Genomic DNA, 14786 nt, shown 5'->3' with positions numbered 1-14786 from the left:
ATTATTGACTCACGTGTTTACATGTTTAACTGCCTTTCCTCTACAACTTTAAGGACAGATGCTTAACAATCTGTTAATTTACACTTCTAGAAGTTAATTCAAACAGCACTGTTCGGTCACTCCAAACAGTAGAGAGTGTGCACCCACACTGCAATCTGTCCTGGGTTCAGCTGTAGCAGTCATTTTTCTCCTTCTTTATCTGACTGGGCTTGTTGGCACTGTACCAGCTACTAAGGAGGAGAAAAATGACTGCTGCAGCTGAACCCAGACACAATCCGATTAAGTCTCCAGCCAGGTCTCATGCAAAAGTAGTGAGATAGACTGTAGGGGACATTTCTTCTGGGAGCTGAATGAAAACTGGATTGCCAGAGATCTCAACAGTTTTTGAACAAAGCATATATCTTCATGCTACAATCAATTCCTCTGACAAAGACAGTAACATGTGAATGATGTTGTAGTCCTGACCTTCCTTCTCTCACCTACAGAAATCTCACTCTGCTAGTAATTCTCTGGCTGCACCTTTCCTTGCTATAGAGATTACAGAAGTCAGACCTAACAGCTACATGATCCAGGCAGAGCTTCTTTATAAGCTGACTGAAGTTCACAAAATGATAGGCTTTTTGCTTGCAGCTACCTAGGTCTAGTGATTCTGCTTATAATGTACTTCCTTTTCCCCACACTCCTCTGTAAGAGAATGGTAAATGGAATGCAGAGCAATAAATAAAAGCTTAGCTTAATAAATGAACCCATCATTTTTGCAACAGACAAAATATTTGCAAACTTACTGAAGTTTCAAAGAATTCAATACTTTTATAATGAACATTAAGTATCTTTACAAGTAAGAGAAATACATAACTTACCCTCTGCAGACAACTTACATGATTCATCTCTCCTCCGACGCTTCTAAATAAAAACAGTAAAACCATGAATGTTGTAAGCTATAAATTTTGCAGTGAAACTTTGCAAGTGTTAGCTTCTAAGTAAGCCAGCTTCGAAAGAATGTCTCATAGTATTTCTCAAAGATTGTCTATCTTAAAAGAAGTACATTTAAGAAAAATTATTAAGTTTAAAAGACAGAACTATCTTTCCAAAAACATCAAGCTAGAGGAACATGCCCTGCTGCTAAGATTTCATAACCTTCATTAAATCAAACAAAAATTTTGCCAAAAAGCATTCAATTTCGTAAGGCTACGAAGGAAGGGAGGTTAGAGAACTCTTCTCAACTAATGTACACAGAGATGTTTTGTATATACAGTTATTCATAAAGCAACTCTTCTTACATGTCAAAAGCCAGCAATTATTTTTGGCCAGGGGAATTTTTGATCAATCTTGTAGTGAAATTGTGCATTATGGTCCTTATCTTTTAAGAACCCTGGCTACATGCTGAGGCATTCATGACATGCAGTTTCTTCATCCCGTGAACTATCTTACACAGCTCGGATGATTACGACATGATGAGCTGATATACTCCACATATTGTACAAACTATCATTGTTTTTACAAGTATGCTTCTATCTTACGCATTTAAGCCAACACATAAGGAGACAAATGGTCTGTTCCAAGCGCAAGCATGCAACACCATATTATAAGCAAGAAATCTACTAACCAGAATAGATTCTTTCCATTTCTCATGAATCACTTTGGCTAAATTCAGATCAATATGAACCACACAATCCTCAAGAGTCAGTGACCCTTATGGAAGAAAGAAAATACATTTGTTAAAGCTATAAAGAGCTATAGAAATTTATCTAAGCAATTAAAATGCAGTAGCCTACACTTGTTAATTTGAATTCTGGAGATTCTGCACAAACTGTCATACCTGAAAAAAACCTCAGCAACTGCCAAGATAAAATAAACAGATAAATACATTAGCATTTCACACAGAATCCATTATCTGTGTTCAAAAACTCTGACAGGGTAGAAAAAGCCAAGTTAACATGAATTGTATATTCCTACATCTTCCTTTTTTCCATTTTTGTTATCAGAACCTTCTTTTACAAACCCACTGGTAATTTATAACCACAGCTTCATTCGTGAAACTGTGATTCCCTCTGTTTTATTGTAATCCACATGCAACTGCTTTTATGGAACACAACATACTTGCCACTGCCCAACAGCAGTCACAAGCCTCCCTGTACACACAAACTCAGAGAAGCGAACTCCAAGTCAGTCTTCTGACTCTAAAGAAAAGAGCAGGAATTACCATGGTATCATACTTTTTTTCCCTAAAAGATCTTTCTGATAACATTTCTCACCCTTTCAAAACTAAAAAGGCAGTAAGTACATATGTATTAAGTAGAAAGGTGCAATTCTATGAATTCAGACACAACACCTTTCTGCTACCAAGTTTGTTTTTTTTTGGAGGAGGTAGACATGGAAGGCAAAGAGCCCAGCAGTCAAATCACCAATCACAAATTCACATCACATAATCTTCAGGAGAAAAAGATAAAGAAAGAAGGGAGGAGGGAGTGAAAGAGAGAGAGAGGGAGAATAGACTAGCTACATACTCCTTGTGTTTTCTTCCTTTTTCTATCAGTCTAACTTCTGTGATGCATGTTCAAGCTGCCTTCATCATAGTCTCTCAGCAGACTAGTCTGTTTTAATCTTTAACATCTTTTAAATATAGCTGCCCTTTATCTTCTCTCTAAACAATTTATCTTGTCCTTCCCCACTTTAACTGATGCCTAAAGCTTTCTGTTTTTTGTCCTAGCCAGTCACTGTCTGGATCTTCCTCATCATATTAGTATCTCTTCAGAATCTGAATACAGACTCGAAGCCTATTGCTCAAAATGCAAATAAGCCAATATATTTTCTTACGATTTTAAAGTACGTGCATGTATGAAAAAACAAAGGCAGAAGGTAGTACTACTGCATCTGTATTTTAAGCCACACTTAGTTCAGTTCCAATTTTGGATTAACAGCAGCAAACAACAGTATCATAAGTCATTGTGCAAATCCATTCCCTAAAAACCAAGCATGAAGGAAAAAAAGCAGAGACAAAGGATGAAAGGTTTTCTCACCCAAACTGAGGGGTTTTGTTATTTGGGGTTGTTTGGTTTTTTTATATAGAAATATGGATACAATTATGCCCATACCTGCATCAATGCCAACAGGCCCAAATATTTCTTTCAATTGGAGTGCCAGTTCAGGAGGTAATGTCAGTTCCAGGCAATCTATATTGAAGGCTGCACGTGATGCTGGTATAGGACTTTGTATCTTCGCTTTGGCTTCATCCCTGCTTGGAGTTTCAATTTGTTCTCTACCATGTATCTCTCTGAAACTCCCCTGAGTTTCCAATTCTTCATCATTCCTAGGACCGAACAAAGGTGCATGATCCACTTCTAGTAATGAAGTCATCACTTTGGAATTCTCTGCATTGCTTTCCGAAGGGTTACTGTCGCTCTCGTTATTTAGTTCAAATTTCAAATTGGTAGAAGTTGTGTTAGGACCATGAGGCAGAGTCATGGGTACACAGAAACCTGCATCATGTTGTGAGACTAATGCCTTATTTTTAGGTTCTTCAACAGGACTCTCAGCTTCTACCTTCTGCTTTCCTGAAACAAACGGCTCAAAGATACCTGCTGCTGAGCTGCCTGCATCAGTCCCAGGAGCCGCACCTCCACAATTCTTTGGTTCTGATGAATCCTTCAGTGAGGTAGCAGTCAATGCATCAGACACATCAACATCCGTCATAGTTGCCTTGGCAGTCTGACTTTCTGCAATGCTGAATGATGAATTCTTATCTTCTGAAGGCTTAGAGATACTACCAGCCCCAATTATTTGTGACATTTGTTCACAGTCCTTGAGATTCTCACTGTGGTTTGTACTTGCCTTGAAATCAAGGTCTGTAACAACTGGTTCAGCTTCTCTTACTTGAAAGCATTCAGTGCCAACATCTTTGCGTAACTTTTCATCAGAGTCTAAGAGCAGACCTGTGGCCCAATCTATGTCTTTGTTACATCTTTCATACAGATCTTTTACAGCTTCAAATGAAACAGAATCAAAGAGCTTACACAGCATATTCAGCTTTTCAGACTCATCAATATTGATAAGTTCACTTTCTTCCACTAATGTACTTTTATCATACATAACTCGGTAGGGAATTTTTTCCTGAGAATCTGACACATTACCTACATCTTTGGGTTTGAAGCCATCTAGTCTGCCATGCAATACTCTGGTAGTCTCTGGAAAAAGAACTTTCTTTTCTAACCTCCACAGGAGAGCAAAGTCCTGTGATTCAGTCTGTGAATAGCTACTTTTTTGCCTACACGAGCATGCATCCTGTTTCTCTTCTTCTACATTAAGCGTTGACAAGCATTCCTCTTCTTTTGGATGGGGCAAATTGTTATTTGTAAAAGTGAGGGCCAATTTGTGATGTTTCCTCATTCTCTTATTTTGCTGCATTTTTTTATCACCTATTGTTTCACTCTCTGTAGCCTCTGTTTCAGGTTGGTGCATATGCAAAGTCTCTGTATCCGGTTGCTCTGCAGTGTTCCCAGGTGTCCCACAAAGCACATCTACAGTCTCAAGAGCATTTCTATTAATGTCACCTTCAGCATTTCTGTGTTCATCGGACTGATTTAGATTTGTCTTTCTCATTCTCTTTGACCTTTGTTGTCTCTGTTCTAATGAGCCTGTGACAGGCCAATGTCCTGCCATTTGCAACTGCAGTGTAACTTCATCTGAAATAACAGAGAAACAGCCAGAGGCTAGATTTTCTTCCTCATATCCTTTTTCAACAGTACAGGTCCCAGGCAGGCCTGCTTGCTCTTTACCTACCTCAGGATTCTGTTGACTGGGAGTTTTAACTTCTTTATCACTCTTTAGAAAAGATTTTTCTAGTCTTCTAGCTCTTTTGACTCTCTGTCCCATTGTTTGTTCTACAGGCCAGTCACCCAGAAAGTTCAGTAGTTCTGGTTTTCCTGATGTGACAAAAGCCAAACTGCTTGGTTCTGCTGTGTTACTACTTTCTGTTAATTTTGGTTCTGTACGTATTTGGCCAGATTGTTCAATCTGAACTTTGAGAAAGTTGTTATCACTGTGCTCCTCAACTCCTTCTGTATGCAAGCACAGAGTATCTTCAGTCGTGGTCGCATCAATCTCAACCTTTTCTGTTTCAGCATTTTCTCCTAGTTTTTCTCCCTTTTCTTCTTTCTTCTCCAAGGGCATTTCTTTTTCTGCATGATCTGACAAACAAACATCCAAGTCATCTTGAACAGTACTGGCCTCACAATTGTGTTCCACTGAGCTATTTTCAATTTCTTTTTCCTCTTTCTGAAGATGCTCAGGATCACAGTTACTTTCTAATGTTAGAGAAGTCCTGGGAAAAGTTTTATTATCTTCAGCTAATTCAAGAGGCCCCAAATCAGAAGCGAAAGGTTCTTTCTTCACATCAGAATGTAATGTCCTGAAAGACAAATTCAAATGAACGATAAACCCATTTCAAACCTTCTTGTCCACATTTTTAATTTTGACTTGACTAATATTTTCAAATTACAGACCAGAAACCACCTTTTAGGACACTAATCATCCAGCTGGAGATCTCTAATGAGAGAAATCAAATTTAAGATGACTTAGCCCTAACCTCAACACTTCTTTATAAAAACGGAGCTAAGCAGTGCGGAACTTCCCTTGCTAAGTATACATTTCTTACTTTAGCATGGGGTTAAGAATACTTTCTCAAAAGCCTATTTTCCCCCATTCCCAGCATTCAGTTATGTAATGAAGCACACTGGCTCATGTTCAGCACCCCAGGTCCTTTTCCACCAAGCAGCTTTCCATCCACTCTTCCCCAAGCCCCTTAGTGTTGCATGAGGTTATTGTGACCCAAATGCAGGACTCAGCACTTTGTCTGGCTGAACCTCATACCACTGGCCACAGCCCATTGATCCAGCCTGTCCAGACCCCTCTGCAGAGCCTCCCTATCTTTCAGCAGCTCAACACTCCTGCCCAACCTGGTGTTGCCTGCAAATTTACTGAGAGTGCCCTCAATCCCCTCATCTAGATCATCAATGAGGATGTTAAACAACACTGGCCCTAACACTGAGCCCTGAGGGACAACGCTAGTGACAGGTCGCCAACTAGATGTGACACCATTTATCATCACTCTTTGGGCTCTGCCATCCAGCCAGTTTCCTACCCAGTGAAAAATACACCCATTCAGACCATGAGTAGCCATTATCTCCAGGAGAATGCTGTGGGGGACAGTGTCTAAAAAAAGACACTAAAGTCTTTTAGCTTTACTAAAGTCCAAACAATGTCCACAGCCGCTCCCTCATCAACCAGGTGGGTCACCTTACCGTAGAAGGCGATCAGGCTGTCAGGCAGGACAGGTCCCTCATGAACTCATGCTGACTGGGCTTGATCCCTCCCTTTTGATCTCACTTAAGATCATCTGCTCCATGCAGATGGGCTGCATTGGACTGGCACTCAGCCTGGCACTGAGCTCAGGCTGACAGGCCTGTAGCTTCCAGGGTCTTCTTTCCTGCCCTTTCTGTAGAAAGGCATCACATTGACAAACCTCCAATCCTCTGGGACCTGCCCACTAGACTAGGATTGCTGGTAGAGGATGGAGTCTTAGCAAGGTCCTCTGCCATCTCCTTCAGCATTCTTGGGTGTAACCCATCCAGCCCCATAGACTTGTGTACATCTAAGTGGAACAGAAGGTTGCTAACCATTTCTTCCTGAATTACAAGGACTTCAGTCAGCTCCCCATCTCTGACACCCAGCTCAGGGAACTGAGTACCCTGAGGATAGCTGGTGTGGCTACTAAAGACTGAGGGCAAAGGCAGTACTAAGTATTTCAGCCTTTTCCTCACCCTCAGTCACTAGATTATCCCATTATCCAGTACAGGATGGTGGTTCTCGTTGGCCCTCTTTTTATTGCTGATATATTTGTAAAAGCACTTTTGTTATCTTTTATAGCAGTGGCCAGATTTAGTTCCAGTTATGTCTTTGCCTTTCTAATTTTCTCCCCGCATAGCCTAACAACATCCTTGTACTCCTCATGGGGCAACAGGCCTCCTGCTCCTCTGAGGGTGAAGTAACCAATCACAATCACTTTTCTTTCCTGGTAGAGCTGGTCATGATACAAGGTGTTCTCTGACTCTTCCATGGCGACTCTTCTAACCTGGATGATCCCTCATCTACTTCATAATCTTTCTCATTTTCCTCATCCTCACATACCTCTAATCTGTTGTAGAGGGGTATTTGCGAAAGTGACATAAACTGGGGAGTAATACACTGTCAATTCTGAGGAGTAACCTGTTTTCAACCTCCCCTCTCTCCTAGGTCCCCTCCATCTGCCTGGTGTCAAGAGAGTAGGGGATCCTTAATTTCTTTTGTTTTGGGTGGCTGGCTTGCTTCTCTCAGGGATGGCAGAGCACAGTTCCACCAGTTTCAAATACATTAAGCATGCAAAACCCAAATTAAATAATAACTACAAATAATCTGATTTCTTATGCATTATTATAAGACATATACACCATTATTCAGATTAGCCACTACGAAACAGTTGTGCATACAACCAGCATAAATCTAGACAAGTCTGAACTAAATATACTCAAAAGCAAGTAGATAACTTGTTCCTACTGAATAAAGAATTCACATTCTACCACAAAAACATCATCTAAAAACAACACACAGCCTCAGAAATTGTAATTTGGGGCTACATTATTCTGAAGAGCATTTTAGAGATTTTAAGTGTTTTTTATCTACAACATACATCCTATAGCATGTTTCTGATAAGAGAAAGTCAATCAAACACACAGTCATATGCGGAGAGTTTCAAAAAGCAGTGGAAAGTTACCTAAGTCCCTTGACTGCTCATTTCTAGAAATCCTCAAATTCTTATAAATTAATACACAGTATTAATTTCTTATAAAGAAATACACAGTGTATTTCTTTTTATTATTTAACTGTTCAACAGCATTATCCAGCTTCCACTGTGACAAAGTTTGAATTTTTACCCTTTTATGCAAGACTACAAAGCTAGTATAAGAATCTAACCTATGCTTTTTCTCCTGACAAGGATCTTCACTCCAACCAGCAGCTTCTGCTTTGTCTGGGGCTGAAGAATCCAATATTGAACTAACAGTAAGGCAGTGCTCATATCGCTCCAACATTCTTTTGATCTTTTCCTTAGAGACACCATGAATGTTTCGCCTATGCATAAAAAAAAAAAAAGAAACATTTCAGATTTGCATATTACAATGGGAGAAGGGAATAATTCAACAATAATTTCATTATAAGTTTACAGCAAAACTAACCAGAGATTTCAGGGGGACAGAGCAAAAGCTGTGAAACAGCAGTTCGTTCTGTATCAGTGCACTAAGGTACTCCACATAGGGTGTGACTCAAACTGTTGCTCCACTTCTCCACCCCACCTGGTGGCCCTGTTCTGCAACTGGATGATTTGCTTAATACTAAAACTCAAAACTGTACCAGTAATGCATCTTTTTCAAATCAGTATCAGAAACACACCATATCACATCCTGACAGTGATGCAGGATATCAAACTGGGTATGGAAGATTTCTGAACTAACTATTCCTTCTTTGGTTTTCCTAAGAACTCCTTTAGCCTTGAGGAAAACCTATTCACTTAATTTTTGACACACTTTGGCTGGAGATTTTCAGTGATTCTGTTGAACACCAACTAGGAATATGCTCTGCAGCAGTTCCACTTAGAAGAAGTGAATCCTACCAAGGATGACAAAACAGAAATTGAAAGTACAGGAGAAAGTGTTTCAGTCCTGTTTTAGGAGAGAAAATAGTCTTCCTTACCACAGTTGAAAAGTGGCCAACCTTAAACTAGGCATGCAAATTCAGATGACAACAGATACTATGAAATCACAAAACAATTTATGTTGAAAGGGACTCCTGGTGGTCACCCAGTCCAGCCTTAAACTCAGAGGAGGTACAGCTAGATCAGGTTGCCCAGAGCTTTGTCTTGTCAAATTCTGAATATCCTCAGTGACTGAAAGTCTGAAAACTCTCTGGGCAACCTCTTTCAGTGTGTGACCACCCTCAAAAGAAAAAACAAAACAATCAAAGAAAAACCAAACACCCACTTACTTTATGCAATAAAAATTTCCAGAGTTCCACCTTAATTATGTATGTTTTGCCCTATCCCTGCACAATTCTCAGAAGAGATCTTTTTAGTGCTCTCTGTGACCCCCCCCAAAGATAACTGAAGACAACAACATGGCTCTTCCTTAATGTTCTCTTCTTAAGGCTGAATAAAGTATTCTTGCTCAATTCAGTATCATCTGCCAATCTGATGAGAACGCACTACATTCCACTATCCAAGTCATAAATAGGAGATTAAATTGTGGCTGCCCTACCATTCATCCTAGAGGTACAACAGCGTCCTCTTGGACTTCAGACCCCTTGAACCTGGCATCCAGCCAATTTTCTAGGTACACATTATTGACTTACACAGGGTTTACATCTTGCCTATTTTGGCTCTAAGTAATGGCTCTGTGACTGTGTAGAAAGTCCCACTAAAGACAAGGTAAACAATAATGATGATGCAGAGGGACCTGTTCCTCTCATGACGTACTGACTGCTTTAAACTCAGTGACAACAGAAACATTTCAAGTAAGGCAAAAGACCAGCCAGATGCAAACCCAGTCTCAACCTGACACCATTTTTGTAACCTCAGGAGCCCAAAGGAGCAATCACTGTACCCTAAATTGCAATCATGAAAACATTACATAATATCTATTGCTTTTGTTTACACTTAGAATAAAGTGACAGTGAAAAAAATCTCATAATGCATATAAAATACCACAAAAGTTAATATTGTGGGAAAAAAATTATTAAAAAGACACTTAATACCACAAAAATCTTGACTACTTCATAGCCACTGCACTAAGTGGCACCTTTTTAAAAATCATAGTCTGTGAAAGATATACAATCTAATATGAAATTATATCTTACCTTTCAAGTTCTTTGGGTTTAAACTTCCACCATGTGCCTGGTTCTCGAAACACAACTTTGTATTTAAACTGCTGAGCCTGAATAAAACAGATAAAAACCAGAACAAGCCACATCATCCATTTCTTATTCCTGTGAACAAGCACACAACACATATAGCCTGTTTTTTTAAAGCTGTTTTTTGTGCTTTGCAAAACCAACTAAACATTAGGAATAACATACTTCTGTTCCGTGTTGCACTTCTGCTTATATAACCAGAAATTTTTAAAAATACGTATTTGTTTCTCTTACTGTAAAACTCTGTACCATGTTCACAAAAACAAACAAAATCATCATTTTATATCCCCCCTTTGAATGTTCTACCTCCTCTGAGTCAAGACTGCAGAACTTCTCCTCTTTCCAGGGATAGTATGCACACCTCCAAGAGAGAGAAAAGCTCTCTGCTTACATTCAGAGCTGACCAGATGCAAGCCAGTTCCAAAACAAGCAATTCAGTTGCATTAACACAATTACTGTGGACAGCATCCTGCCATATGGGAAACTTGAGTGGACTGCACGTAAATGATCCTTACATGGTCTAGTCCCATCATGACAGAAAACCAGCCCAAAGTTTAATCAGGAGAAACACTGAGAGTACTGTGCCACTTCTCTCTGTTACTGTTTTCAGAAATAAATCTTTTTACCTCATCAAACCCTGCACCTCCTGGAAGAACTTTTGTTATATCTTTATTTCAGTATACAGCAAAATCAAGGACTTAATTTATGAAAGAATTATTAATCTGACAATTGTTAATAAATGCAAGGATAATAAAATAAAAATTCTATTAATAAAATTATCTGTGTTAAGTCCCACTGTATTATCAAAGATAATCCATTACCACATGCAGCATACATACAGTATCTGCTCAAAACCTGGCAGTTCTATGTACCACACTCCCTAATGTGTTTACACACCATGGTAGGAGAAATCTGCCTCTATGTCATACTTAGGATGAAACTAAGACTGCATTTTCAAGTTTCAAGCATCAAACATCATTCATTAATTAGTGCTGATCATATTTAAAAAGTAGCTTATAATTTCACTGATCACATAAAAGAGGAACAGCATTCAGTTTCCACAACAATGTTTATTTTGACCCCAAGTACAAAGCACTTCTTTTTGTCACTTGGAAACTAGGCCACATCAATACGCAGTCGCGCACAGAATACGACACTGGGTAATATGATTCCATGTAACACTTTTTTTTTGACTCCAGACTTCCTTGTGGAGCAACAGCTAGACTGAGAAAGGCAATCTCATTCTAAAACATATGTTGTTGCCATGCTGGTCAATACTCCCTTTTCACGTTGATCAAACTGTAATACTAACCAAAGTAACATAAGGCTTCATCTCCCATGCTTGTATGTTTGTGTTGTCTATTATTATGGGAGAGATTCTCATTTCAAATGCTTCTTTGGCTGAAAGACACATATGCACAAAAGAATGTAATATAGTTAATTTCACTATAAAAGGGTGGACATATAACATTTATACTAATGCTCTAAATTTATTGTATTTTATAAAGCAGATAATCCATAATGATTAACCACTGTGTAAAGAACTCTCATCACAGCTTGATCTGTTTCAAGGCCCTCTTTTTTTTTTTCAGAAATGCCCCCCTCATATGTAAAGCTACTGATACAGCATTATTCTTCTGAATTAACGTATGTATGATAATCAAGGAATGAGAATGCAGATGTAAAATGCACCAAGATGACTAATCAATCAGTAAATTCAACTAAAAAAACCTACATGATCACCTTAAAGTGGACTTCTTTGTTGCATACAAAATCCTTGATTTTATAGCAGTCTTAAGAATAGTCCACTCTGTAAAACTATATAAAATATGAAAAAGCAGAATTATTGTAGTTTAAATACACAGCAACTAAATGTTTAGAATCAGTAGCTTTGAGATACAGCATGATGTTTCTGTAGCTATGTTACAGTATGTCTGAACAACTGAAGTTATCACTGAATCATACATTTCTTACTAATCCACTTCTCCACTGGTCAGAAATTTGATAGTAGAAAACTAATAACAGTTCAAATTTAGCAACTAGAAGCTTAAAAATATTGTTCTGTGGTACACTTAGTGGGAGCCAATATAAAAAAAATACACCAATTATGCAAAAGGAGAAAAAAGGATTCTTTCTTCTGTCTTGCTCTTGTAATTTTAAATTTGTTTTAAAATTGCCACTGATTTAGTGCTTAAGAGAAAAAAATAATCAAAATCAGGAAATTATCTATGTAAATGTTATTTGTATCTACATCCTCATTATTGCATAGGCATATATAATGGCTCATCTCAGAAGAAGTATTGCTGGGAGATGGTACAGATCAGCACTACAGAAAAAGGACACAACCATGATGAAATCTGAAGCAATCTTTTGACACAGACACCGGCATTTTTAATTTCAAAATGGACAGATTACTTCTCAGTTTGTGCTCATATTCTTTTTCCACACACATATTAAAAAATACTTCTAGGATGGCATAAATGCTTGACCTGTGAGACAGGCATTACAAGACAGGCAGCTTCTAAAACAGCACATAAGCACTGAACTGTAAAGGAGCAAGCTAATCCCTTATTTCTCACCTCGTTTCCTGTTCCAGTCATGTGCTTCCCCTAAGCAATTGGGATCAAATTGGTATTGTCCATGCTTATAAAAGTAATCATCAGTACTAAGAATGACTCCACCTGGGTTATCCTCAAGCAAAGTCCTGTGAAAGATCAAGAAGTAAATAGCTTTTCCTGCTTCTCCTCCCCAGGCGTGTTATCTTCTACCATACACACACGTATTTAGTATCTTGCACTAAACCAAAATTATTTGTAATAGAAGCAGTAAAGAGGGAGAAAAACATCCTCCAGCCAAAAATGATATATAATAATTTCCTTTCTTTTCCAAAGGCTGGAGATACCTAGGCAAAAAAGAGATGACAGAGGTTCCCTGCAAGTCTCATTTCAAAACAACAAGGGAGGTATTTTTCCATCTGCATCTGGTGACATACTTTCACACTGACAAATACACATACAGTGTTAATTGTACTCAGCATTTCAGGTGCCAGCCAGAGGACTCGAAGCTCAAGCTAGGCTTTTGGAGCATTAGAAAAGATATCAAGAATTCAACCCATGAAGCTCCACACATACTACTTACACAAAAGAATACCAACACTGGAAAGGGAATTTCTGCCTGTAAAGAGCTGGCATGTTTTCATTCATGTTATTGGAAGGAAACACCTGAAATGAGCAGGGACTGGGAGAACACAGCAAACCTAATACTGTTGCAGTGATCCTCTGGTGACACAAACTCCTTTGGCCAGTGACAGCAGTTAAAGCTAACCCTTCCTATTTCAATTTCCTTTAGCAGTCAAGGAGCTGCGAGCAACTCAGCTCTCCATAATTATTATTCCTCATCATGCTGCATGTACCATGGAGCTGGAGATTAGGGTATAAGCATAACTATTTACAAATGTCAGAAAACTCTCTCTGCCTGCACTAAATCCTGTTCATAATTAAACAATTCCTTTTAGAAGCTCACAATATAGATGGTCTACCTTGCCAAATATGATTTTCCTGATCCTGGAACACCTCTGAGAAGAACAAGCACTTGACCTATAAGGTGCGTCCTTCTTCTCATCATGTGACAAACAGGTGACTGCTGTGCTTGTGAGAGGTTCAATTTGAAGTTTCTATCTTGATTTTCCTGTAGTTTCAGAGAAGGGCTGCTATCCCAGGCATTTGAAACCACTGGAGAGGAAAAATAATGTTCTTTTTCTGAAGTCCTATAGTCTGAAACAAGTCGCCACTGCCCTGGACTGACAGCCACAGGAGTTACAAAGCTGTGACTTCCCCTGGATGGATAAAACACAGGAGCCATGACATTCCAGTGTTGTTGAGGTTGACATGACAGTGGGGAAAAGTTTAATTTACAACCCTGCTGAGTTTGTGGCAAATCTACAGGTTCTGGTGTTTTTAACATGGATGTTTCAAGAGAGACATATGCCTCTGGAAGAGAGGTACTCTGGTGGCTGTTAAAGGCAGTCACTGCCTCTTTGTGCTGTTCCAGGCATCCTGAATAAGGATTTCCAGTGACAGCTACTTCAAGTTCCAGAGGTCTTTGGGAGGACTCAACAGAAGCAGCAGTCACACTTTTCTGATCCAAAACCGTATCTTGTGTCTGATCAGAATTTCCACAAGGTATTACTCCATTGGGTTGTTTATAGACTTCTGAAGCCACATCATGCTGAGTATGTGTTTCTGGCAAATGGGAATCTTCCTGTATTTGTGCAGAAGTGTCAGATGCAGCTGGTGAGTCTGTATGGACACTTAGCTGACTCACTGGTGGCTGAGAACAGCAGAAGTTTTCTAAACCCTCATTATTTGTCTCTGTTTGCTGGGGAAAAAGTAGAAGACTGCAACCTGAAAAAGATTTTTCCCACTCAGGAAATTCATTAAAGCCATCGTGTTCCACAGAACGCTTATGCAGTATTTGGTCATTTGAAGAATCAGGCAATTCATCACTCAAGCTGTATCTCTGAAAGGAATTTTCTATTAAGGAATCCAGTTCTTCAGTGAGCTGCACATCATTTGATAGGACCTCTTCCATCCCTTCTTCAGAATTACTTTGTTCTGCAGTACTTTCCCATCTTTCATTTGCAACAGATATTTGCTGATTAACAAGAGCTAATGATGGTGCTACTGTATCAAAACTCAAGGTTTTTGAAGATCCTACTCCTTCAGCATGAGTAGACAGTTCTAGCAGATAATCCATAGCATTCTCTACTGTTGAATAAGGTAAAAAAAATAAAG

At 39.0% G+C, this 14786-nt stretch overlaps 1 protein-coding gene across 1 annotated transcript in view; it reads right to left on the bottom strand.

The window, feature by feature from the left end:
- Nucleotides 1–14786, bottom strand: part of N4BP2 (NEDD4 binding protein 2) — a 62147-nt gene that overhangs the window by 13898 nt on the left and 33463 nt on the right. Inside the window, exons 10-18 of the mRNA XM_034064994.1 lie at nt 13532–14759; nt 12573–12697; nt 11306–11394; nt 9940–10016; nt 8008–8163; nt 6268–6273; nt 3096–5407; nt 1607–1692; nt 861–903 (exon numbers count right to left, since the gene is read on the bottom strand). Coding sequence (XP_033920885.1) covers nt 861–903; nt 1607–1692; nt 3096–5407; nt 6268–6273; nt 8008–8163; nt 9940–10016; nt 11306–11394; nt 12573–12697; nt 13532–14759 — 4122 coding nt within the window. The remainder of the gene's footprint in view (nt 1–860; nt 904–1606; nt 1693–3095; nt 5408–6267; nt 6274–8007; nt 8164–9939; nt 10017–11305; nt 11395–12572; nt 12698–13531; nt 14760–14786) is intronic.

The sequence above is a fragment of the Melopsittacus undulatus genome, chromosome 7 (genome assembly GCF_012275295.1).
Source record: "Melopsittacus undulatus isolate bMelUnd1 chromosome 7, bMelUnd1.mat.Z, whole genome shotgun sequence".
Lineage (NCBI taxonomy): Eukaryota > Metazoa > Chordata > Aves > Psittaciformes > Psittaculidae > Melopsittacus > Melopsittacus undulatus.
This window is presented reverse-complemented; position numbering and strand designations above follow the sequence as displayed.